This window comes from Pangasianodon hypophthalmus, chromosome 18 (genome assembly GCF_027358585.1).
Source record: "Pangasianodon hypophthalmus isolate fPanHyp1 chromosome 18, fPanHyp1.pri, whole genome shotgun sequence".
In the NCBI taxonomy this organism is placed as follows: Eukaryota; Metazoa; Chordata; class Actinopteri; order Siluriformes; family Pangasiidae; genus Pangasianodon; species Pangasianodon hypophthalmus.
In genome coordinates, this window is record NC_069727.1 from 10,584,303 (window position 1) to 10,610,194 (window position 25,892).

General features: G+C 39.4%; 1 protein-coding gene across 6 annotated transcripts in view; it reads right to left on the reverse strand.

The window, feature by feature from the left end:
* Positions 1–2,420: 2,420 nt before the first annotated feature.
* Positions 2,421–25,892, reverse strand: part of abcc9 (ATP-binding cassette, sub-family C (CFTR/MRP), member 9) — a 43,302-nt gene continuing 19,830 nt past the window's right edge. For 3 of the 6 annotated variants that reach the window (XM_053241743.1, XM_026922805.3, XM_053241742.1), the window contains exons 15-42: positions 25,770–25,878; positions 22,863–22,970; positions 21,901–21,973; positions 21,425–21,530; positions 20,481–20,519; positions 20,107–20,145; positions 16,191–16,292; positions 15,913–15,997; positions 15,615–15,695; positions 14,674–14,811; positions 14,299–14,424; positions 14,033–14,132; positions 13,651–13,937; positions 13,332–13,483; positions 13,016–13,085; positions 12,621–12,778; positions 12,432–12,524; positions 11,626–11,728; positions 11,388–11,498; positions 11,032–11,152; positions 9,687–9,817; positions 8,974–9,052; positions 7,702–7,810; positions 6,642–6,745; positions 6,228–6,361; positions 5,882–5,944; positions 4,881–5,060; positions 4,385–4,524 (exon numbers count right to left, since the gene is read on the reverse strand). In XM_053241743.1, the coding sequence (XP_053097718.1) occupies positions 4,923–5,060; positions 5,882–5,944; positions 6,228–6,361; positions 6,642–6,745; positions 7,702–7,810; positions 8,974–9,052; positions 9,687–9,817; positions 11,032–11,152; positions 11,388–11,498; positions 11,626–11,728; positions 12,432–12,524; positions 12,621–12,778; positions 13,016–13,085; positions 13,332–13,483; positions 13,651–13,937; positions 14,033–14,132; positions 14,299–14,424; positions 14,674–14,811; positions 15,615–15,695; positions 15,913–15,997; positions 16,191–16,292; positions 20,107–20,145; positions 20,481–20,519; positions 21,425–21,530; positions 21,901–21,973; positions 22,863–22,970; positions 25,770–25,878 (2,959 nt within the window). In that variant the 3' untranslated portion in view covers positions 4,385–4,524; positions 4,881–4,922. Of the gene's footprint in view, positions 4,525–4,880; positions 5,061–5,881; positions 5,945–6,227; positions 6,362–6,641; positions 6,746–7,701; positions 7,811–8,973; positions 9,053–9,686; positions 9,818–11,031; positions 11,153–11,387; positions 11,499–11,625; positions 11,729–12,431; positions 12,525–12,620; positions 12,779–13,015; positions 13,086–13,331; positions 13,484–13,650; positions 13,938–14,032; positions 14,133–14,298; positions 14,425–14,673; positions 14,812–15,614; positions 15,696–15,912; positions 15,998–16,190; positions 16,293–20,106; positions 20,146–20,480; positions 20,520–21,424; positions 21,531–21,900; positions 21,974–22,862; positions 22,971–25,769; positions 25,879–25,892 lie in introns of all 6 variants that reach the window. The other 3 variants (XM_026922804.3, XM_026922808.3, XM_026922810.3) reach the window with 3 other exon arrangements.

The window sequence follows — 25,892 nt, forward strand, 5'->3', positions numbered from 1 at the left end:
ACTAGAGGACAAGTAAACCGAGTAACCGACTAGAAGACTCCTGCTGAGAATTCATTCATCTTCAGTAATTGTTTTATCCCGGCTCCAGATCTGGGAACACGGGGTGTGAGGCAGGAATAGACCCTGGATGGAACGCCAGTCCTGAGGACCCTGAAGCTGTGAGGTGGCAACACTATCTGCTGCACCAACATGCCACCCAACGTCTGAGAATGTTGCCTGCAAATGAAGTTCATTCATGTCCATGTAATTTTAGTACCATGAAAAACTGTTTTAGTGGGAACCTGTGGCACTGCTAAACATCATCAGGGATACAGCTGCATGATTCTTAATGAAATAGGATGTTTGGCCCAGAATTGAGGTTCTCACTCAGGGTTCTTTTACCAGTTTTGTAAGGAACAAATATGCATATTCATTTTTTACATTATGGCAGAGTGTGGTAGCTACCTTCTCATAGCGGATGTTTGTGGATGATCAGTGCTAAGAGCATTGTGTGTCCTGAAGTATAAAAGTGACATGTCCCCTCAACTTTTTGATATGCCTGATTTTGTCACAACCATTTTTTTAAAAAGTGTAATCTGTTAAAATATGTATCAAAATATGTATCCAAATGATTTCCAAAAAAAAGCATATATATCATTTTATCCCTAGTCACAGCAAGGGTAAAAAGTTCACCAAAAGTAGACCCCAGAAATTCAGAAATGCCACAGCTCCTGCACAATCAAATGCTTTCCTGGATTTCAACACAACTAACTCATCTCCTAAAATAACAAACCAACCCCCAAAACCACTATTACTCCAGCCTGTTACTAAGACTCCCCCTAAGACTCATTTTTGACATATAAAGCTCTTAATGGTCCAGCTCTGGCATATTGTGTAGTATTAGCATTAAGCAGACTTACTGCTAATCCCCTAATCACTTAGCAGGAGATCTTTTTAGACAGATGCAGGATAACTCACAAAGTTTATGCAGATTTCCTTAAATAAGTATGTGCAACACTCTGTAGCACACAGAAAACAGCATTTGACCCATTTCAGTCCACTATAACATCACTTCAGCTTGAAAAAAAATACTTCAGAAATATCAATTTCTTTCATTAATGTGTGAGTCCATTTAACATCTCACACCTGAAACATCCTTTTCAAGTTATCTATTATAGGTTATAAAAATATATATTTCAGTCCCACAACAACCCTGTTACCCTTTAAACACATTCACCCTTATAAAATATTTGGAATATTCTACAGGTCACATGTTCAACAGGAAGTTGCTTCATCCAAATTTCCTCAAGACCATGGGAAGAAGAAAAATAAGTTCTCATTCTTTTTTTGTGGAACAAGGACACTTTGAAAGTACAATCCTGTTATCCAAATTATAGATTGAAAATAAATTATTAAAAAAAAGTAAACATAACTCTTTAGATTTATAGCTTAAGGCAAGACACTACAGGTCATTTTTTTAAAAACAACAGATATTACAATTAATCTTTTCCAATGGACTATTGACAAGCATTTTTGTATTGGAACTTTAAAAAAAAAAAAAGTATTTATGCAAACGAGGCTTTATATAATTAAAATGTAGTCTTTTGATGTTGGTAATTAAAATATTTATTCCACTGTGATGATCTTAAGAGAAAGACTTACAGAAAGGTTTTTTGGTAAATATTTTCTTTATTGTTTAGTCAAGAAAGTACCACACACTGTTATGAAAAATATTTTATGCAAATATTGAAGCTAACAAATCAACATTTGTTGAAATGTTGATTTGTGGAAATTCCTCTGTATTAGTCTATCTGTCTAATTAGGGATCTAATTAGGGAATAAACTTATAAAATGTCCTGAATGTAGGTCAGCTAGAAACTAAGCTAAGGTCAGCTAAGAAGTTTTTAGTTCTGAATACAGAAAAGAAAAAAACCCTGAGGAAAAACATTTCTAAAATGCAACTTGGTTTAATTTTAATGTGTTTCCAAAAATGATTGATGTGATAAAAATTGTCATTTTGCTAGTTAACCACATTTTGTGTTTTTCCTGATTCTATGCTAAAGATTTTCAACTCAGTTACGCATTTAAGAGCAAAATGCAGCTATTGTCAGCCAAGAAGCCTTGTAAAAACTGAGATATTGTTGCATGAGATGATTTAACCCCTTTTTGGCTCATTATATGCCTGTTTTCCTTGATCCCATACTGAAGTTTTAAGAGTTACAAGGACTAAATGGCACCACAATCATGCAAACACCCACATGTAAAACATACACTGTCTGGCAACACTATAATTAGCATAATGTTCATTTAAAGTATGATTCAGGAATCTTAGGTTTCTTTCAGGTTTTTGAATCTGAATTATCTTATGAGTTAACTTGCTCTGATTTCTATATACTATGCTTTCAGAATTCACAGGAATGTAAAGTTAAGAAATGACACGATTATACAATGACCTCACTGCAGCTTTTATTCAATTGTAAAAAACAAGTAGGCACACAGTATAATGTTAAATGTTTATGCTGCTAAAAGTAATTACATATGTACATTTAAGACAATTCAGCACAAAATGCTTGTAAGAAATATTGCATACCACTGAGTGATTCTGCACGACATGGTGCATCATATGAAAATACATATAAATACTCATGAGTAAGGCTAACGTCCTTGGTGAAAGCAGTATTCATCTCATCAAGTGTGTATGCTATGATTGGACGCAGTGAGGGTTCAGTGTCTTGGCAGACTTTTGGCATACAGTACCACTGTACGATAAATATTACAGCCAAAGGAGGAGGTGTGATTTGCTTTAAGAAGAAGAAACACTGCTCTATAAAAACTCGGCTGGCTGTAAACGGATCCAGAGAAGAGCTATAAAAGTTCACTTGGCCTAACATAGCAAAGTAGAGAGTGGTCCCCACTTGAATTCAGGGGAGAAACAGTGGTAGTTAAATGGATCATATTACATAGATCCCTTGGATAGATCAGTTTTGTCAGCAGTGATATTAAAATCCAACATCAAACAAAAAACACACTAGGAAAGAGTTGAATCTGAAGTTTATGTCTAGTGGGAATAAAGCAGAACAGCTTGTTATAGTCATTTAGATAGTTCAGTGCTTATCAGTTGTACTGAGTGGTGGGAAAACCTCTGACATTTAAACCTCTGTGGTGATTCACACTTATGATGTCATAAAACCTGTTAAACCCAAGACGATCTATCAAGGGGTCCAGACGTAGACTCCTTACTCTTGTAACTACACACATTTCCTATTTTTTTTTGCAATAGTGACTCAGTATGTCATAGTAATTACAGAATATTATGCTGTAAGATGAGAAATTGAGAAAAAAAAAAAAAACTATGCCCAAGGTTTATGGGGTTAAGGTCACAGGACAGTTGTTGGGAGTATAGAGGTGTGAATTGGTGTGACGCAGCTGGGCTAAAGGTGTTAGGATGGCATTGTGAGTAGGTGTTAAATGGAGTCCTGTTCAGAGATAACTGTTCCAGAGTTACACAGATGGGATCTTTTATGTAACTCTTAAGAGGCGCAAGTGTTCGCCTGGGGAGTCCGACGAGCATAACGGACCCTCCTGTATGTATGGGAGGGAGAGTAGCATTAGCCAAAACTCAGGTATATGGAAGAAGGCAGACAGGATCTCCTCCAAGTGCGCTTTGCATTTGATGAGTAGCAGTCAGAAAAGATGCAGTGGTTGTTTTTGATTATTTTCTGTTCGTGTGGAACATGGACGCAAGGGAGAATAAAAGCAAAGACAAACATGAGAGAGGTGAACAGAAATACAAATCTACAACTAGAGCTGGAATTTGGTTTCAGCAATCAGGCTCACTAACATACAGCTCTATATTGTAAATAAAATATTTTCTGTTGTCTGGCCATCCCCAGGAAGCACAAGTTCTGATTCACATTCTTAATTCATTACAACAGACCATAAAGCAAGTCCTGGTTGTTACAGGAAAATGATACAGGATATAACGTCTTGATACAAAAAATGTGTTTTGCATAGTAATTTGTGCCTCTGTGGTGCTAGAAGTCTCCCTTCATTATCCAGAGTAAAATTCAGCAATGCACATTAGACAGACAGGTTGTGTCAGCTCTCAAGTGTGCTGACAACTGCGTACAGTGTTAGTACCAGTTAATATAGTAAATATAGCTGCTATTTGTCATATTAACACACATATATCATTAACTTAATGTAAAAAAGAAGAAGCACGAACCAAAAGGATCAAATACTGCAGTTATATAATGTAATCCACTAAAAGGTCAAAGGCACAGGCAGACTGGAAAATCTGCCTGTTTATAAAATAAGAAATAACTCCTTCCTTCCTTGTACGTCAGCAGTGTGTGTGTGTGTGTGTGTGTGTGTGTGTGTGGAGGTGTGTACTGATGGATAGTGCGTCTACATGTCTGCTTTGACGAAGGAGGCGAACATGCCATCCTCTTGCTCCATCAGAGCCTCTGGTTTCCCGTACTCGAGTATGTTCCCTCTCTTCATCACGATCACAAGATCAGCCGTCAGGATAGTGTGAACCCGGTGCTGTGAAGGAACACACACACACACACACACACACACACACACACACAGTCAAACATGAGTATGCACAAATATACATATGTCAATATAAACACTCACATGCGGTTATGAGCACATTAATGTCCATAAAGAGTAAAAATCTGCTGCTGAGAGGAGGTTTCTGTATATCTCATCAAAGAGTGGAGCTGTATATCACATGGAGATGGTGACAAATACAGAACAAATTATTCCACATGATTTTTGGCCCCTGGACCATATGAATAAGCCAGTAACACTGATCCAAAGGGGCCTGGAGTTAGTCAAGGCTTTCAAAGGGTTGATACTGAAATGGCACACAGAAGAGTCATATGATTACCAACCAGGGTGCTGGGACGGGACTGTGGGCATAGCCAGTGGTGGGGTTACTTGTGTGTGCGCACAAGGGTGCTGAACAGGCTGTCCTCCTGCGCTAACAGGTTCGCAGCGCTGTCACACTCCACCAGAATCCCAGAGGAAAAGACCAGCACCTGCTCCGCCTCCACTATGGAGGAGACCAGATGCTGTGCCACAGAAAGACAGAGAAAAAGAAGAGAATGAAACAGGAGAGAATAGGGGAAGAGCAGAGAGAGAGAGAGAGAGAGAGAGAGAGAGAGTGAGTCAGATAGACAGACATACAGGGAGAAAGAGAATGAGAAAGTGGATGAGGATAGGAAAATGGCATCAAGGAAAGTAATGGAAATACTATGAATAGACAGTTTTCAGCCCAATTCACAGATGTGGCTTTTCCTGTATTGGTTTTGTTTCATTTTTAAAATTATTTATGAATTTGATTGCACTTGAATTGCCTGCTGATTTTTTATCTACTCCAGCTGTCTATACTGGATTGGACCAAACACCTGGAGATATCTGCCCCAGCTGTCTATACTGGATTGGACCAAACACCTGGAGAGATAACTTAATGTCATCACCAAGTTGTTTACATGATTTGAACCACCTTTTTAAACCATGAAGGACACATAAACACTTACACACTTTCATTTTTAAACTTCAGGCTTCAGCTGAGGCTTTTATATCGGCTATTTTTAATCAGCTGCCTGCAATGCATCTCTGGCTCTTTGTAATTTTGATGCTTTCTGAGAAGGACCAGTAATCTTATGTGAATATTATGAAAAGCAATCAAAGACCTTTAAGCCATTGTGTTCAGCAAAAACAGATCAGAGGAAAAAAAAGAAGTAGGCAAGAGCCAGAAAGGAAATTGTGAGGCTTGTGAGCATTAAACACCTCGCCCTCTCGTTCTTTTCTGATTAGAATTCGAAGATGTTCATGGGGCCACGCTCCCTACAGTGCAGCTATAGGTGTGTTTAATATAAAGCAAACTTACTGCTATGGTGACAACAGTCCGGTCAGCAAATGCTGTCATCACAACCTTCTGTAAAATGTTCTCCTGTGAAAGGAAGCATACGCAGAATGTCTGTGGACTGCCAGCTGAAAATGTGATGACTCCATGTAAACTATTTGATGAAGAACACTCAGTGGGAAATTTAATGTCCAATAAACCCTGCACTCCAGAGAACCGGCCAACGAACAAAGAAAAATTGTACGCTCCTTTTAATTAGACCTATAAAATGTTATAAGGAAAACAGACTTTGTTGTCAGTCAAGATTTGTCTGTTTGGCTCAGTGGATTAAAAGAAACAGAGCAGGTTTTTGTTAATTATTTTTTTTTACCGTGGCCATGTCGATGGACGCCGTGGCCTCATCCATGATGAGGATGCTGCTCTTACGAACAAAGGCTCTGGCGAGGCAGAAGAGTTGCCGCTGGCCCACGCTGAAGTTCTCTCCTCCTTCGGTTACTACCGCATCTGTAGAGGGTTTAAGGGAAGACTGTAACATGGCACTGTAGCTGCCAAAGCATAGTATCTATCACCACAAATACTATTAGTATGTGTGTAATAAAACCAAGTATATTTATAGGCTAATAATAAGAAGCCCCATATATTAGAACATCATTATACCAAGTCTAGCATAGTAACTTTCCATTTTAAACTTTCACTCATAGTGAGAAGGGTCAGTTCAATTCAAGTACATTTTTTAGACATTTTATAACCCCGCCCATAACCTTGTCAAGCTTTATTGCCATACCCAGTCCTCCTGGGAGTGCTTTGACCATATTCTTTAGCTGGGCAATTTCTAGAGCCTCCCAAAGCCTGTCGTCAGTGCAGGTGCATTCTGGGTCCAGGTTAAAACTAAGGAGACACACGATAAAATAAGGATGAGCAAATAAACACACTATACACCCATACCAGGAAAAAAATGGCAGTCTACATCTACAGTGCTGGAAAGAGGCACACTGCATGACCATAAGAGGCAATGGCAATGAGCCTGGCTTCACTCCACTGACCTCCTGTTCCTGAAGAGCACTAGGGAAAACTCTTTCTACCACGCATTACTCTCTTTATCACTGAACTGCATTTCCCACTGAATGCTTTCTGAAAGGCTTGCCATGGCATCCTGGGCTCATCACTGCAGTCCAAACCAGGCCTGTGCTATATTAACACAGAAGCTCCAGGGACTAACCAGCTATCGGTGCTATTAGCTCTGCCTCATGTAAACCATCACTGTCGCTTTTCATATGAAACTAATGATAAAAAGCAGTGATAGTGAGACAGTTTGGGTCACCCAAAATGACCTTAAATGAACACAAGGCTGAAGACAGGAATCATTATGTGCAGATTTCACATGTATTCAGTTTGATACAAGTTCTACGGAAATAAAGATTTCAAAAAATCTAAAGTAAATCTAAAGTATAAATCAGTCTAAAGTATAAATTTGTCTAAAGTAAATCTAAAGTATAAATCAGTCTAAAGTATAAATTTGTCTAAAGTAAATCTAAAGTATAAATCAGTACCTTTGAAGCAGTTTGGCATCTAAATCCTAAAATTAAATTTCCCTGCTTGATACATAAGAATATATATAATGTTTATTCTTCATCTTTTCAAAAGTTAAACTTTTTAGCACAAGCTCTCTAACCTTTACTCCTTAAATGTTGAGGAAGTTGGTGTTTATTATTTTTGGTCTTGTCTGTTTGAGTTGAATTGATCCTTAGCTGACTCCTTCAGGGAGAAGCGGAAAGGGAGAATGAAGTGTGTAAATCTCTGTATGTGAACAATGTGTGTGTGTGTGTGTGTGTGTGTGTTCACACCGGATGGAGCCGCTGAACAGCACTGGATCCTGAAGAATTATGGACAACCGGGATCTCAGAGTATGCAGTGGCAGCTTACAGATATCAATGCCATCAATAATGATCTTTCCTGATAAAAAATAGAAATCAGCAAACTACATTTGAACTGTGGTACTTTTTTTGGGAAAAATGTAAAGCAGCATCTTTAATTAAGTTCTTCGAACTGTAAAAAAAAAAAGTAACTCTTTAACCCATGAACTTAGATACAATGTGCAGATAGTCAGTGAGTATACTGTGTGAAAACAAAATGAGAAGGAAAAACAGTTACTTTTGTTAACAGAGCTACACAGACAGCATTTAATCACAACCTGGAGAGATTATACTGAATTATCATTCTGCTTCTGCAGAGTCCAACTTTTGCAGTGGAAAGTTGGAAAGATGTAATGTTAAATCATTCACACTTCTTATTTTAGCTTTATATGGACACACTGTGAGTGTGTGCTTATTCAATCTCAAGTTTAAGATATTTCATTGAGCACTGGTCATGCTCAAAAATTGATTGTGTGTGTATTTTTGGATTTGGCCACATTATTAGTCTTAACTCATTGACATGCTGAAAAGGATCGATCTACTTACATAATGTACCACAAGACAATTAAATGAACACATGAACTTTGATGACTGAACACAGAATTGCATAAAGTATTCCGATTATTCCTTAATGTTTAAGACAGTGTTTTATGTTTTTTGTTATTCTGTTTTATTCTGTTGCTCCCAGGCTGAGTAATCTCAATGAGCTTAAAGTGCAGCTGCTTCACAGAAAAACATAAATCAAAAGAGGGTATGACATGGACTGGAGGTAATGTCTAAAATGACTGTAAGTCTCAACAAGTGCACGGGTGCTCTAAAAGCTAATGCCTCGACATGGCATCATTGTTGCTTGTCAACGTGACAGAAGCCATAAGCAGTGCAGTATAAACAAAGGAAGCACAAGACTAACCAAAAAGGTTCTGGAGCTGGGTAAAGAATCAGAGTAAGTCTGAAGAAGTAGTAACAGCTTAACTTAACTTAAATGAATCCGTAAACGAATCCCGAAATACTTTCTTTTTCTGGAAATTCTTTTCTTTCCATGGGAGATAAAAGCACATTCATCAAGAAATCTTAGGTGCTCTCAGCCCTCAAACCTTATCCACTTATTTAAAGAATTATGTCATACTCAAAATGACAGTGCACTTCAAATCCCTTTGAAAGAAAGCAGTAAGACACTAGGGAAGAAATATGAGGAGGCTTCACCTTCAAAAACGTCCACCATATTGAAAAAGGCCAGAGACAGCGAGGACTTTCCACTGCCTGTCCTCCCACAAATGCCCACCTGGGGGAAAGAAAGAGCGACAGAGAGAGACAGAGATAGACAAATTAATTTAACTTGTGCCATCTTTATACAGCCACAGTCTTTCATTTTCCAGACTGCTGTTATAAACCAGAAAGGTCTTTGTGTAAATAATATGCTTGCCTATTGCCTGCACATCAGAACATGTCCACAGGGTAAGTGTTTTATGCACGGCACAAAGATATATTGTATAAGTGAGGCATGGGATTGATCAAAGTGATGAGACTTATGAAAAAGCAAACCTTTGGATGGCAAAGACATGAGGAAATAAACACTGTTGTGACAAAACCGCCAGCTGGGTGATGAAGTGGAGCCCGTTTCATTAACATGTCACTTTAATTCTAACTGAACGTGGAACCTCCTTTCTCAATTTCAACACTACCACAACATGTTTCTTTATAACTAATAATTAATTTTGGGTGCCTATATTCGTTTAACTAAAAACAATGTTTGTTGAAATCACCAGTGTAAGCTTTGGAGATAGGATTAGATAGAAAGCTTAAGCCTTAAATGTGAATAGTAATATTTTGGTGTAAAACGTAGGAACATAAGGTAGGAACAGTATCTCAAATAAATTTGAACCACGGTATCTTGCGATTAATCCAGACAAACGTACCTTCTCACCAGGGTTGATGAAAGCATTGACATGTTTAAGAACAGGTTTCAGTATGGGGTCATATCTCACACACAAGTCCTGGATCTTAATTTCACCATGCTGAGGCCAGTCCTCTGGAACCTGGGAGACATCTATGGCCAAAAAGGGGACACATGGACAGAGTCTTGTGAGGTAACACCTGTCTCAGCTTTCCTCAAAAGACTTTCTTGTCTTTATGCTGTAGATTTAGGGTTAAATGTATAGGGAGTCGGAAACTGTGCTAAATGGTGCCTAAAACTGTCCATGTAAATATTTAATGTATTTCACTAATGTCAAGGCTTTTCTTTGAACAGTCTGTTTACAACAAGCCATGGAGGAACACACAAAGACTCATACACATTTACCAAAATAGGGTCTGCATGAATAAGCGAATTCCAAGTACAAGTTAAGAGCATTTTCTGAACATAGATAAAACCTTTAAGAACTGTTCAGACTGCTTACTTTAATAGCACACTTCTAGGTAAGGTTTGCAGTGTTCTCTGGAATAACACAATCTCAGTCTCAACAACTGTTCTCCTGAGGCAAGCTGCTTTTACTGCAAGCAATGCAGGGTCATGAATCACCAGAGCGGACAGGGAAAAATACAGCAGATGACAAGAAAGTGCTTTTAGAAGCTACAATCATCATGACTTTCTATCTCAGGGTCCAAATTCCAGAGTTTAGTCTCTTTTGCTGCTATCGAGTCTGTCATTTTTCCATTGCGTCATTGAGGAGGTGGGGGATGTGGATAGACAAGGACTTTCTTTGGCAGTCTAATGGGCTATCACTGAAGATCCAGACATGCTCCTGCTGTAGCGTCTCCCTCTCGCCTCTCCCTCCTTGTCCTCCCGACTCAACCCTCCGTCCATCCCCAGAGTCAAATGTTTACATTCGCAGAGAAGGCAGAGTAAACGGCATATGTCAAATGGAAATTGCCTGATTGGGAAATGTTTCACACATTCCCACATGCTGATAATACAACAGGAAACAGGAAATCTGGGGTTTTCTGTGGCTGGGGTCAGGATGCCTTGTTCCACTACCAGAATTAGGCAGCAATTCTCATACTATATAATTTCTTTGAGTACGAGTCAGCATTTGCCATTTATGTGCTACTAGACATGCCCATAAGTATTTTGAGCTATTTGTTATAACAGACAGCATTGCTGTACTGGTTTATTAAGTTCACAAAAGTTCACACATTGATATGATGAAATTGTTCTGACACTCTGGTCATACTTTGGATCATAACAAGCACACAAATATGACAATTTCTTACTCACCACGCTACCTTAGTCTGATCACAGTATTCATAATAAGACTGTTTTACCTATGGAACCCTCGTAGTTCTCTGACTCTGTGCTCAGGAAGCTATTAACCTTCTTCACTGCTGCCATCTGAACCTCCAGATCTGCCAGGTTCCTCACTACCCAGTTCAGATAATTAGTCACCTGTTCATAACAAAACAAACACATGTAAGAAATAAGAACTGTGTGATGGCTGTTAAGTGAAGTGCGGTTTGAAGTGTATGTTGCTGTGGCTTAACAGTAGTAATCAACAGTTCTTCAACATAAAACAATTATAAATTTAATAAATTTCATTGTCATAACACTTTGTATTTTAGTCATGGAATAATTTACAAATAAAATGACACAAGTTAATGTTATAATTAAAATTGCTTCTCACTGTAAGAGCATATGTTAGGCCGAGTCCAACCAGACCAGGCTGGACTCCATAAGACGACATCCAGATGGCAGCTACTGCAGCTGTTAGGACAATAACAGCACCCAAATAATCCTGAGAATAAGAAAAAACAGTGCGTTCACAAATTCTTATTAAGTCACAGGGCACTAATAAGATTCTCAACACTAACACAATGCCTACCTGGTTATGTTTTTCAGTCTGTTTAATGAGCTGTACTTACTGTTCTGACTTCTAGCCACCGGTTGGCAGCAGAGAGGAAGAGGTAAGCTATGTTGTTGGTGTCAGTCAGCTCCAGCATTCTCTGCCTGAAGCGTGTCTCGTGCCTGATGTAAGAACAATTTGCTGCTTGAAACACAACTAATGGATACTTTTCTCATCACACTCTTAACTCTGGCTTGAAAGCTGGCACAACTGAGAGGCATCCTTTTTTAGCTTCAAGAGTGCAGTGTTAACGTGTAAGACTATAAACATTTATGGTGAAAATGTGAGAAGTGTTACTTAAGAAACTGACATTCCAATGACTTGTTTTGAATTTTTCCACATTCTCTTCCAAAATTGTTCACTTCCCAACAACTATCCACTAGCCAGCTCTCGACTGTCACATGACAGCTACCAGCTAGGGAGGGTGAGGGCTATCACGTGCTTCCTCCAAGACATGTGAAGCCAGCCATGCATCTTGAACTGCTGCTCATGCTGCATCACATAGCAGTATAATACACTCAGAAGAAAGTGTCATCTACCCCCTTTTACATACATGAGCTCAAAGAACCCCAGGGTTATTGGTTATTGTTGTTTTGATTGACAGATTGCAGTGGCATCGCCAGGAGAAAGGGCAAACAGATGATTTTTAATAGAGATGTGTAAATATATTGCAATCATAAAGCATGGTTACATTAAGGCATCCTCCATAAAAGGCTTTTTCATTCCTTGCTGTCCTTGCTAATAACTTGTCTCACAGTTATCGCCTATGCAGGCAGCTAGGTCTCTTGGTGAAGGTCTGAGAAGTACAAAGAAGTACAAAAGTACCTGAACGCTCGTATGGTGGTGAGGCCTTCTGCAGTCTCAGAAAAATGGCAGAGCAAAGGAAGCTGAGTGGAGTCATCTAGGTCCTGCAGATCTCTGTGGCAGATGAGAGGTAGAGAGCAACAGAGAGTGGAAGGTAAAAATGGTGCCAAATCTTAACACTGACTTCTGACTTTCTAGATCAGAACTCACTTTGATGCAACCCGGAAGTACTTCTGGATGAAGTAGAAGGCCACTCCGAGGGGCACCAGGGCAATAAGGAAAGCTGGTGTAACGAAAGCGATGATGCCAATGGCCGAGAGACAGAGAAGAGTGGATCGAGTGAGAGACTCCAGCGTAGGAGGAATGTGCTGCAGGGAGAGCAGGAGTGAGACAGAGAGACACAGACATTAAGAAAATTAAGATTAGCACTAGCATGTTACATTTCTGCATGTCACAGCACACTAACACAGGTACTCTCTTTGAGCTAAAGCCTGTAGTGACATCTCCATGTGACAGTCCTAATGCCTCAGCAAAGCATTAATGTGTTTGAAAGGGCAGGACACAGCAGGACAAAAAAAATAAAAGAGCTGCTAGTTGTTTCTCACCTGATCAATAATGTTGGTGTCTGCAGAGAAACGGTTGAGAATTTGACCAAGTGGGGTAACGTCAAAGAATCTGTCAAGGTCAGAAATATGAAGAAAAAATATGATTATTATTATTATTATTATTATTGTTAGATGACAACATACTATTATAGTGGTCTTCTGTATAATTATTCTGGGGGTAAGACAGCAGACTCCATTCTCCATGCAGCTTTCTCAAGCGAGTGACCCTCTATTGTCTCATAATTAAAAAATAAACAATCGAACAAATGATTCAAGATTAAGTAGCGCTTAAACATGTGTATGTATATGTGTGTACCTAAGAGGTGCATGGATGATCTTGTTGAGTAAGTTATGGTGCACATTAGTGGCAGCAGCAAGACCCAAAAACTCAATAGTCAGAGAAGTGATAAGACAGAGGACTATTCCTGCTCCACAGAGAATAACAAACACTGGCACATAGGCTTGATGCTGAGGGAAAAAAAACACACAAATGCACACGCAAAATCCTAACAAATCAAAATTATGCATTTAATGTAGTACATAAGCATGCATACCTAAAGGTGCATATACGCACTTAATTTTAATAACTTTCTCTTTATTGTATCCAATGACTTTATTCATGTTGTTCACTTCACCTCTGCACTTTGCATGGCCCTGTACTCCTGAGTGTAGTTGGTGGCGTTGGCATCCAGATTGATAATGAAATCACTGATATTATTTGGGCTTGAGGAGGTCCATGCTGCCAGCCAGTAATCAATGGCCACCATGACAGAGTGCTTGGCCAGCTTGGAGGCGATCATCAAGAAAACCATGAGAAAACCGCCGGAGGACAAATAACACCAGCAAACCCTCCACGGGATTTTTGAACGGCGGCTGGTGGTAGTGGACATGTTGTCATCCTCATCTTCCTCCTCTTGCTCTTCTGTGAAAAATAATTAAAATGTATGATAAGAAATTTTTGGGTCATGAAACAGCTTTTGAAAAGAAAGAAAAGAAAAAACAGGGAGAAGAAATTACCTTCATCTTCATCATCAATTTGGTTCTTGGCTTCTCTTGAATAGAAGGCTCTTCTCAGTGTTTTCCTCTCAAGAGTAGTCTGACTCTCAAAATCTGTGTCCTGGAATATATCAACAGTGACGTCACATCTTGGAAAGCCCACAAACAGCGAAAAGCATTTTACCTGCATGTTTAGCAGCACTTTCTGTCCATGCTACTGGAAGAGCACCAAAATAAAGATGCTAAAGTTTAAATGGATATGTGGGATATGAATGAAGTAGCCTGACCTTCTCCAGCTCCTGGTCCTGCCTGTTCATGAGAGTTTTCCAGTGCTCGTAGAGCTCCACATCATTTGTCTGGATGTCCTTCAGTGTTCCCTCTCTCAACACAGAGCCATCCTTCATTGCTATGATCTGACAAGCAGAAAAGCAACAGAAAGTCATAAACATCCCAGGAAACACCTCAATGAATAAAGAGTGTAAAAAAAAGTGCCAGGATGACTATAACCCAGGACTGAAGTTAATATGATTCAAGATGCAGTTTTTCTTGGAAATACTTGGATAGATATTGGTTCCTTCTCATGAAACTTTGCTACTGGTACAGTAGAACCTGAGCAAGTCACTAAGTTTGAAAAATATTTTCCACAAGCTACTGACACTGACCCAGTCTGCATGAATGAGGTACTGCAGTTTGTGCGTAACCAGGACCATAGTGCGCTTATCATCCTGCAAGAACTTGAGAATGCCTTCCTGCATGAGATGGTCACTTAGATGGATGTCCAGAGCAGAAAATGGGTCATCCTACAAGGGGATAAGATGCATATTTCCGACACTGTTTCTCAGGTTATATGAGAGAAAAAACATAGTGAATGTGCAGCCATTGGTAGTCCTTTTTAAACAATAACAATTCCAAAGCACATTGTATTGTTTATTTTATTCCTTTATGTCATTACAGATGTGTTATCTGGACATAATTAAAATACTGAATTAAAGGACTATGGTTATTAAAGGGTGGGCTGGGAAGACATCTGGAAAGACATTTCGACAGCCAGTATCTGATTGAAAATTGTATTGATTAGGCTTTTGTCCATTTCATTACAGCAGGTAACAATCCAATTACTTGACAAAGCTTGACATTTACTCTGTGAGGAAATCACACTTTGCTAGCAATGTTTTAGGCATCTTTAAGCAGAATGAATATTTTTACCACCATATTCGTTAAACTGACTCCTTACCCAATGTGATTTTTGTAGGAAGATGGCCTAGGCAAGATTAAAAGTAACTAAAAACATAAAACATAATTTTTGACCAAAATTGGATTTTTCTGCCTATAACATACTTTAAGTCCTCAATATATATTTATTATATATATTGAGGACTTAAAGTATGTTAAAATCCAATTTTGGTCAAAACCAGACTTTTCGTCTTTTTTTTTTTTTTTTTTTTGTCTGCTTGCCAAAATTCAGCCACAGCGACATCCAGTGGGTTTTCCCAGACCACCACACATATGTGTAACATTTGTAATATATTCATAATAAAGTTCTGAATGTAAAATTAATTATCAATTGCTTATCAATATCTCACAAAATTATCTGATTTCTTACCAGGAAAACAATGTTGGTGTTCTGATACAGAGCTCTAGCCACACAGATCCTCTGTCTCTGACCTCCACTGAGATTTATTCCCTGAACAGCATCACACACAAACAAATATTTCAACAGTTAAATAAGAGAGTATACATTCTGTATTTTTAGTATGCTAGTCTTTGCTTGGTATTTATTAACAGCCCATGATCTGGTTAGCAGTGCCAAAGTCATAGCACAAATCTCATGCCTAGAAGGATGAAGTGAAAATGAACTGAACTTAGAGAAATAACTCATCTTTGTTAACTTTGTCTCTTACCCTTTCTCCAATTTCAGTCTGGTCCCCAAAGGGAAGGAGATCAATATCTGGCTGCAGTGAGCAAGCATCAATCACGGCCTTGTATCTGTAAGATCAAAACAGAAGAAAGTAATTATATTTCGACTAACCAAAGGGTTTTAAACAAATGTGCAGAATTCTTTAACATGTCCATGATTTTCCCAACAACATGGAGAATATCAATGTCATCTTGAGTGCATTGAATTCCATTTAAATGTTACTCAGTAACTACCCATGCTTTTTAAGAAGGCAGCTCTCACCTCTGCTTGTTGAAAGGACTACCAAATGTGATGTTTTCCTCTACAGTAGCATTTAGCAGCCAAGACTTCTGAGCTGCATATGCCACAGAGTACCTGTTCTTACTGTGAGGAGAAACAAAGATGACACAAAAGTGAACAATGGCTCTATTATAAAGCAATAATGACCACAACACACCAAGGGTTAAGAAAATGAAGAAATCCACAAGTTAATGATGATTAAAAATGCAGGGAGTCAAGTCACTGACAATCACTGAAGAAGTGGACCACGGCTTGTTTGTATTATGTTAATATTAAGTTGAGTAAGCCCTACAGATTTTGTGTAGACAGCACAATATTCAGGATGATTTTTTTAATTCTTGAAATATTCTGTAACATTTCCAACACTCATGGCCCTCCTATAACTGTTTCAAGTTTGCTAAGTAGCTCTCAGATGCCATGTCAAGAGTAAGTATGAGTACTGAAAAACAACAAGCCTTTTTGTGTTTCATTGTCTTTTGTCATTTAATACTTTATTTTATATCAAAGACTTTGTCTCTTCATATTTTATAGCTTGCGTTTATATATTTAAAAAAAGAAATTAACATAAAAAGCAAGTGCACAATGGTAATTATGTAATAAAAAAAACTTTAGGTCTGCAAGAACCAAAAACATCAATAACATTAATAAAATAATTAGAGTTGTCAATTAAATAGTTGGAAACAAGTGTTTTTTACCCATGCTGTTTCATTAAGGGAGGAAAAACATTTGAAAGACAACAAAAAGTGGTGCAAGAAAGATAATGGAAATTGTAATACAGTACACAAAGGAAGTTTTGTTAAGGACATTAAAGGCAGTTTAAAACACACTGAACTTACAGGAGCTGCATTAGCAACTAAAATGTGGTGAGACCCATGGGCAGTAACACTAGTTACACATATAACCCTGGCTCTAAGAACTCTGGATAACCACCAGAGGTGGTGTTTAAATACACTACATGGCCAAAGGTTTGTGGACCTGACCATCACACCCATATGTGGTTCTTCCCCAAACTGTTGCCACAATGCTGGAAGCACATAATTGTATAGAATGTCTTTGTATGCTATAGCATTACAATTTCCCTTCATTGAAACAAAGGGCCCAAACCTGTTCCAGCATGACAGTGACCCTATGCAAGTGAGGTCTATGAAGATATGGTTTGCCAAGGTTGGAGTGGAAGATGTCAAGTGGACTGCACAGAGCCCTGACCTCAGCCCCATTGAACATCTGTGGGATGAATTGGAATGGTAAATGCACACCAGGCCTTCTCACCCGACATCAGACATTAGCACCTAACCTCACTAATGCTCTTGTGACTGAATGGACACAAAATGCCACAGCCACACTCCAGAATCTAGTGGAAAGCCTTCCCAGAGGAGTGGAGGTTAATATTACAGCAAAGGGGGACTAAATCTAGAATGAGATGTTCAAAAAGCACATATGGGTGTGACGTCTGGTGACCACAAACCTTTTGACCATATATTGTACCTGTATACCTTCTTGTGCGCATACACACACATGACTAGACCCTACCAAAGTCATGGAGTGATTGTACGATTATTGTAAGAGTAGTATTTTGCTGTAAAATAGCATCATCAACGGTCATCTGTCCCTGGAATCGTCTTGCAGAGTTCCTGCTGGTTCTGTGTTGGTTCTAACAGAGCACCCTGTTACTATTTCATATCCTAACCACCAGGGTGTTTAAATACCTAAAAACCTATACCAATATGTCACTGTAAGACTTAGTGGAAGGGTTCTCAGATATGATCACTGCAGTTCAGGGGGCAATACTGGTCTTACAGAATCTAGAAAATGTGCATGGTGAAGGCAGAAGCACAGACTAAGGGTGGCCAAGGGTGTCAAATCATTAAATCTGAGACAGTAGATCAGGGGTCTTTTATCTTATCCACAAAGGGCAGGCTTTCACTCCAACCAAGCAGGAGTCACACCTGATTCCACTTGTTTAATCTCGGTCTCCAATCATCTATCAACTGTGCCTCCTATTTGGCTGTAATGAAAGCCTGCAGCCACACTGACCCTTTGCAGGTAAGATTGAAGATCCCTACAGTACATCTTGCTGAAGGGGAAGCTGCCAAGGTATTCCGTCTATCACTGAGATCGGCAGAGGAAACAATGGTCTTGCTGGCCACCTTGGAACCACAAGCAGGACTATGTTGTTTGACTGTCAAGTTCTGTGTAATGTTAGCAGAATCAATGGCTGTGGATCCTGACCAAATGGACTGTCCTTCCCTAAAGTTTGCCCTGCTAAAACCTCTTCCAAATCTGGGACACCACATCTGGATGTAGATCCCATTCCCCGGGTGAATATACTTCTTTGACAGTGCATCGGGTGCATTATTGTGCATTCCCAGCAAATGATTTGCTCTTGTGGCTAATCTTGTATGAGCCCACTTGTTTAGTTTTCAAACCTAAAGAAAGTTGATATAGTTGGTAGTTGATATATCTGACCATCACCACATTGTCCCAGTGGACTAGAAAGTGGCAAAGCCTCAGAACCCGTAAAAAAAATTTGAGGGCTAGACAGACCGCTCCATCCTCATACTGGGGCTCCAAATGCCTCCCATGCCTCTTTGACACCACACTGCACCTGACAATCAGTGAGGGATGTGTCTGTGATGATTAACTCCCTCCGATGGGGTACTGCTCCAAGGTAGACCCCTTTGTCATGTTCTTCCAAAGAGTTAGGGCTGGTGCCCCTCTCACTGAGACATGGATGCATTTCTGTTTGTGTAACTGTAGACTGATTTTTTTGACTCTTTTTTTGGAAGTTCCTTAACTATAGCAGCCCTAAGGGAACTACTGCTTCAGTTGTGGTTGATAACCCAAGCCTGAGCAGTACAGCATATACAATGTCAAATAATGTCCAGCACACTTTAGGACAACAAAGTGGGTAGTATTCTGAGAGAGAGACCAAGCACTTCAATGTGTGCTAGGAGGGTGGGTGTCTCAGGTGACCTGTTCCTTGGTGGGGGCACACATGAGCCAATCACCCAGATAAGGCATTAACCTTATTCCATTTTCCATCAGAGGTGACAGGGCCACCTGCATGGATCTTGTGATTATCCTTGGTGCTAGAGAGTCTGAAGGGTAGAACTTTGAATTGAAATGCCTGCCCTTAAATACCTGCCCACTAGCGGCAATTGACAAGCCTGTGGTACTTCACACGAGGGACACCACCCTCTTTAATAACGGAGAAGTAAGTGACATGCAAATTTCAAAAAAACTCATAGCTAATTGAAGAATTTAATAAGTTAATATGAGTCTATTGCCAACTTTGGAGGACAGATTAGTTGTAGCTCTGACCATAGTCACAAGCTGCAACATGTGTACCAGGTGGGAAGGATAAAGGTTTAGATGGCTATTGATGATGGTATTTTTATAGCAAATACTATAGTATACAGTCACCACATAACTTTGTTCTGAAGTACAGCTCTGTTTAATCAGCACCATTTGTTTTAGGTTACGTTTGGTTTCCTGAATTGTAATGCATGTGTGAAAAACAGACTTTCTGAAGCAGACTAAGACATTTTTGCAAATATGAATACGTTTTTGCAATATGGTGTTTTTGCAGTTCATCAAAATGTTAATCCATAGGCATGTGAATAGAGAATAGTGTATACAGTACAAAATAGCCATTAATTGTAGCCCTAGCAATTTATCTTATATAAGAGCTTAAATCTGGCAAATTATACCAAAAACCTTTTTCAGGTTCAAAACTTTGATTTCTGTATCAAAGACTCCCAACATTTTAGGTACACCATCACATGTTATATCTCAATAGAAATTTTACACAGTACATCGAAGAATGGATGGTTAGATAAATGGATGTATAGATGGATGGACCACTGCACTTCAGTTATACAACTTTGCAAATAAATACCTCCGTTCTTCGTAGGAAAAATCTGTGTCATACTCGCTGCTGACAGGGGTCAAAACATCATTTTGTGAGTCATGGAAATTAGAAGCTTGAGTTAGAAATTTAAAAACCACATTCACACATCCTCATGCTCTCTTATCGAAAAAGCCTCAGAAATCTTTTAGCTGATCTTTTGCTGATCTTTTACTGATTATTCTTAGAGCAAGCATAAATTCTCATTAGAACAAACACAAAGACACAAAAGTCTTCAAATCATCTAACACCAAAGGATTCATTCTATTCTGCATGGTGACAGTAATGACTGTAACCTTGGGAAGGATAATCAGGAAACTGTGTGTGTGTGTGTTCACATGTGCATAAACATCTTTATGGAATACCTTATGCAGCCATCATGGAGCATCTCACAATCAGGAAGACTGATTGAGTGTAGCATTGAAGGAGGACACAGAGAAAGACAGAACACACGTGAAAAGAGTTAGTTGGCAGCCCGCTGTGACACAGACAACTCTGCAAGGACAATGACACTCTCCTCTTCCCTCTGATCCATCATGACTATAGTAATATTTTGAGCTGTATGTGAAGAGTGCTGTCATTGTCTTCAGAGAGAGAAATATAGCATCATAAAATAATGTTCAGTGTTCGCAAGACAGCAGAGCATGAGAAACAGAAATTAAGCATAGACTCTAATCTGAATCAAAACATGCTACTATGTGAACAATGTGTTCAGGAGTTCTAACAAAGGACATGGTGTTTTTTTTTACTATATGAGATCATGACCTGACTTTTTGCAGTACCAAAAACAGGCTGTTAGATGATGTAATGCAGCACGAGAAGAGCACATGGCAAACTTACAGACTTTGTGTCACACTGTTGAACTTGGCAAATGCTAATCAGAGACCATCTCCAGTATGGACTGAAAGATGAGCATGAGCATTCTTACCAGCAACAGGAAACAAAAGAGAACACCAACAGTGTTAGCAATAAGCACTCAATGGAACTAAATGAATACGCATAGCTGAGATGAAGTGTTAAGCCGCTATGCTTAGACAAACAGCACTGGAAATACACGTAAAACACATACAATGCATGCAAGAAAAAAAGCAAAAACACCTTATACCCATCTTAAATAGCACAAGGATCAAGATGGATCACACACACCAATACATATATGCACTCATTACACACACTGTGGTGCATACAGCGAAAAAATGGATGTGTGAAATGATTTCCACAAATAACAACTTTGATTAGCATTGGATTTTAAGACATTTCTCAAACTCTCTGGGCTAACATAGGTCATTCAAATTTAAGATTCTCTTACTTGCTCCAATAGACTTTCCCACTGAGAGTCTGCATCTCGCCCAGCATGGCTAACAGCAGCGAGGATTTCCCACAACCCACCTGGCCCACAATCATGGTCAGCTGACCTGCAGAGGCCAGTCCAGCATAATGCAATCCAGTGTCACATCAGGAAATGCAATAAACGTGTTCTCCATTGTAAACGCATATCACTTCACATTTAGACATTTTTGAATAATATTTAATAATATTTTATTCATTTTATTACTATATTATTAAATAGTAATAATCATTTAATAACATTAATGTATTATTGGAGGCGTCTGGACATTTGGCGAGTGGAGGCCAAAGGGAAGGCTAAATAACAGTGTATTATGTCGAAGAGTTTTTGTAATAAACAAAAAATAATTTTTAGGAACTAGCTTTGAAGTCATAACTGAGAAACCAAACACTGAACCAGGGATGCTTTCTTTCATCTATCATTGAAAGTCATATTACCTGAAGGAATGTGGATGTTTATGTCAGATAGGGTTGACATGTTGCTCCCCCATGTGAAGCATCCGTTGTTCACCTGAACAAGACGAAATCACAACACATGAGCTGATTTTTGAAAATAACTATAAAGAAGACCAGCAATTTAACCCACACTTGGCTCTTATCTCCCTTGATGCAAACTACCTCACTATGTTAGATGCTTTTGGGAACAAAATGTTTATTTACAATGACAATCATGTTCCTATGCATCAAAAAAAAAGCTGTGCGTGGGTCAAATCCGCAGCAGGCCTCAGAGTCAGTGGGAAAAGGGCAAAACGGACAATCGAAAGCAGCTGGGAGCGGTGCTCAAGAATGGGAGAGAAGGAGGAGAAGTGAGTGAGTGAGCGGATGTGACATGGGTCAGAGAGTCAGGTCCAGTGCATTATGTGGATTTGTTGTTATTGGGTTCATTAGTTAGGAGGCTAGTTTGGCCCACAGGGAGGCTTCAAGGAAGTGGACCCTACAGGGACCCTAAGCCAGAAGTACAACAAAATAAAACAAACTATAAAACAAATGACTATTAAATTCTTCTCACGAGAATTTCCGACATCTTTCTGGCTGTGGTTATAAAGAAAATGGAACCAAAACCAAATTCATCTAAAGTATGTTAGAGTAGGTTCAAGTGTTTCATATAATTCAATTTTTCTTTGGTATCTTTTCATTTTCTCTTTTTAAGTTTCCTTTTACTGGGTAATGTTATGCAACAAAATATTTTGTCTAAATGTGAGAACATACATCCCCATGCAACCCTGTACGTGTCAGACGTGACACATACATGGGACAGAGGTTAAAAGCAGCTGAGATGAGAACAAGCAGACCCTGCGGAGCGCTCTCGTAATTCAGTAGCAGGATGTGCTCTGTGAGTGTGTGAGAAGGGCCTGAGAATCTGAGCTGATGGGGCTCTGTGGAGGCTGGTGATCCCTGACCTTCACGGCGACGTCCTCAGTCTCAGTGGGGCGCAGCTGCCTGCGCATGGGCTGATCGTAGTTATCCATCTGATAACGTAGTGGCTGCTTCCTATTTATCACCTTTGTCTGCAGGGACACAAGAGAGAGAGAGAGAATGTGAGAACATTTATTTTGTCTTATGAATAATCAGAAGGACTTACAATTCTACAATTCAGGCATGGAACAATATGAAAAAAATCAGGGTATGTTAAACCTACAACCAGGGTATGTTAAACTTACAGAGAGCTGAAACACAATTTTCCTTGATTAAGGCCTGGTATGGTTTTTTTTTTGTTTGTTTTGTTTTTTAAAGAGCTACTTTTTTTTTTTTTAAAGAGCTACAATGCTTTTAAAGATCTTTTAGCATCTACAGTCAGTCCCAGAATTATTGTCACCTTTAGTAAAGACACGTAAAAAAAAGGTTATAAAAAAAAATAGCTACATCCCTGAAAATGCCCATATTCACTGTTAGGGTAAAAATGAAGGAGTTTAGATTTCTCTAAGGATTTCTCTAAGGATCACGGTTGGAAATTTACAAAAAATGGAAGCATTCTTGGGTCACAAAGTCCCCAAATCTACAATTAGAGACCAGCGCCAAGCCAACATTTGGAAGAAAACACCGTCTTTCATCTAACCACAAATGAAAGTGCCTGGAATTTGCTAGACGCTATGAAAACTTTGACTGGAACTGGGTTCCATGATCAGATAAGACACAAATAGAGCTTTTTAGCAACAAACACTCAAGGTGGGTTTGGCAAAATAAACAAAGAGAGTTATACAGAAAATAAATAATCCCCACTGTTAAGTATGGTGTTGGATCTGTGATGTTATGGAGCCCTGGGAACCTTGTTAGTACACATGGCATCATTATCCAGAGCGACTTACAGAAGTGTTTTGTAGTCTCTTACAAAAATATATCCCCATGCTAGTTCACTAGGGACTAAGAGTACCATCCATCCACCCATTCTCTGTACCGCTTATCCTACACAGGGTCGCAGGGAAACATGGAGCCTATCCCTGGGGACTCAGGCCACAACGTGGGGGACACGATGGACAGGATGCCAACCCATCGCAGGGCACAATCACACACATATTCATACACTATGGACAATTTGGAAACGCCACTCATCCTACAACGCATGGCTTTGAACTGAGGGAGGAAACTGGAGTACCCGGAGGAAACCGGTAGGAACCGGGACCACAACCGCAATACTGCTAACCACTAAGCCACCTTGCCCCCCACTAAGAGTACCATCAGCCTGAAAACCCTACTGGTGAGGTTAGTACAGTATGAACAGAAAACACAAGACAAGCATGAAATTTTAAAATAGATTAACAAAGTGCTAATTCAAGTGCTTGGTGAAGAGATAGGTCTTTAGTCTTTGACTCTCCTGAAGAGGAGAGTCCACAAGAGAGGACCTAGGACCGTGAGGAGTGCTCTCAGTTTCATTCCTCTGTATTAAATCTAATCAAGCATTATGGCAGAAAATTCAGTGCTGTTATGTTGGCAAAATAGAGAGGTGTCAGTGAAACACCTGAGGGTTTTTCAATTTTCTGAGAATAAATTTACTTCATGTATTCTCCTTCTTGTCCCCACCCTCACATACTGCCGTTTTTTCACTCCCTCTGACCCCCTTCCCTTCTCTGGAAGCACATGTCAGAGCGTCTCCTCTCTCACAGAACAGATGAGCCTGGAGACTTCTTTAGCATGTTTATGGGATCTTTTTCAGCTCAAGAGTCATGCCCTGACAGTCTCCCCTTACAACTCTGGTCTAAGGAGATACACACCACTGCAGCAGGATCAGTAATTATGCAGTTAGAACAAGCTCATCTGAATGTCTGTGACATCCTGTTTGAAACTGACACAAATGGACCGGATTTCACTGACTTTCATGCAGCATTCAGAACTACATCTGATAGTCGGAATATGATCGTAGCTAATACTGTGATTGAAATTAAACAAGCTACATTATATCAGCTAATGCACAATATTTAATGCAATTTAAAAGATTTGGTCACAGAAACTTTCAAAATTTTTCATCCTCAAACTGATCAGAACAGCTGTCCTTCGTTACGTAAGACGTTCTTGCATTCTTCCCATTGCCAATAGCGAGGCTAACAACCTGAAAAAAATGGACATGCACTGCATGTATAGAAGACACACTCACTGACCACGTTAATAGGAACACCTGTACACCTGCTCTTTCATACAATTATCCAACTGATCCATTATTCAAGAGCTTCAGTTTAACTATCAAGATGTAATCTCAGTGACTTTAACTGTGGCATGGCTATTGGGGCCAGGTTTGAGTACTTGAAGATTGGTAAAAGACCAGGCAAAGTTTTTCCTATCTTCAACTCTCTAGTTTCAGTGAGCCTGTACCCCCTTGGACTTCATCTTTTGCAATCTGAGATGCTTTTCTGCTCACCATATTTGTAAAGAGTTGAGTGCTCAAACCAGTCTCCTCTGACCTCTCTCATCAACAAGGCATTTCCGCCCGCAGAACTGTGGCTCACTGGATTTTTTTTTTTTTTTTTTGCACCATTCTGTGTAAACGTTAGGGACTGCTGTTCATGAAAATCCCAGGAGATCAGCAGTTTCTGAAATACTCAAAATAGCATTCATGCCATGGTCCAAGTCACTGAGATAACATTTTTCCCCATTCTGATGCTCGATGTGAACATTAACAGAAGCTCTTGTCCTGTATCTGCACGATTTTGCGCACTGCTCTGCTGCCACATGACTGGCTGATTTGGATAATTGCATGAATGTGCAGGTATACAATAAAGTGGAGTTTTTATTGTTCCTAAAAACCTGTATCTGACATTTCTCAGACTCCATCCATCCATCCAGCCATCTATGACCGAGTATGTGTGTGTACTTACACCCCCAGTGGATTTCTTGTAGGGCTCATAAGCCACCATCATGTCTCCATTTCTCCAGCTGTCATCACCGATCTCTTCGCTCTGCAGGAACTCACCAAGCTTTTGAACACTTTAGGAAACAAG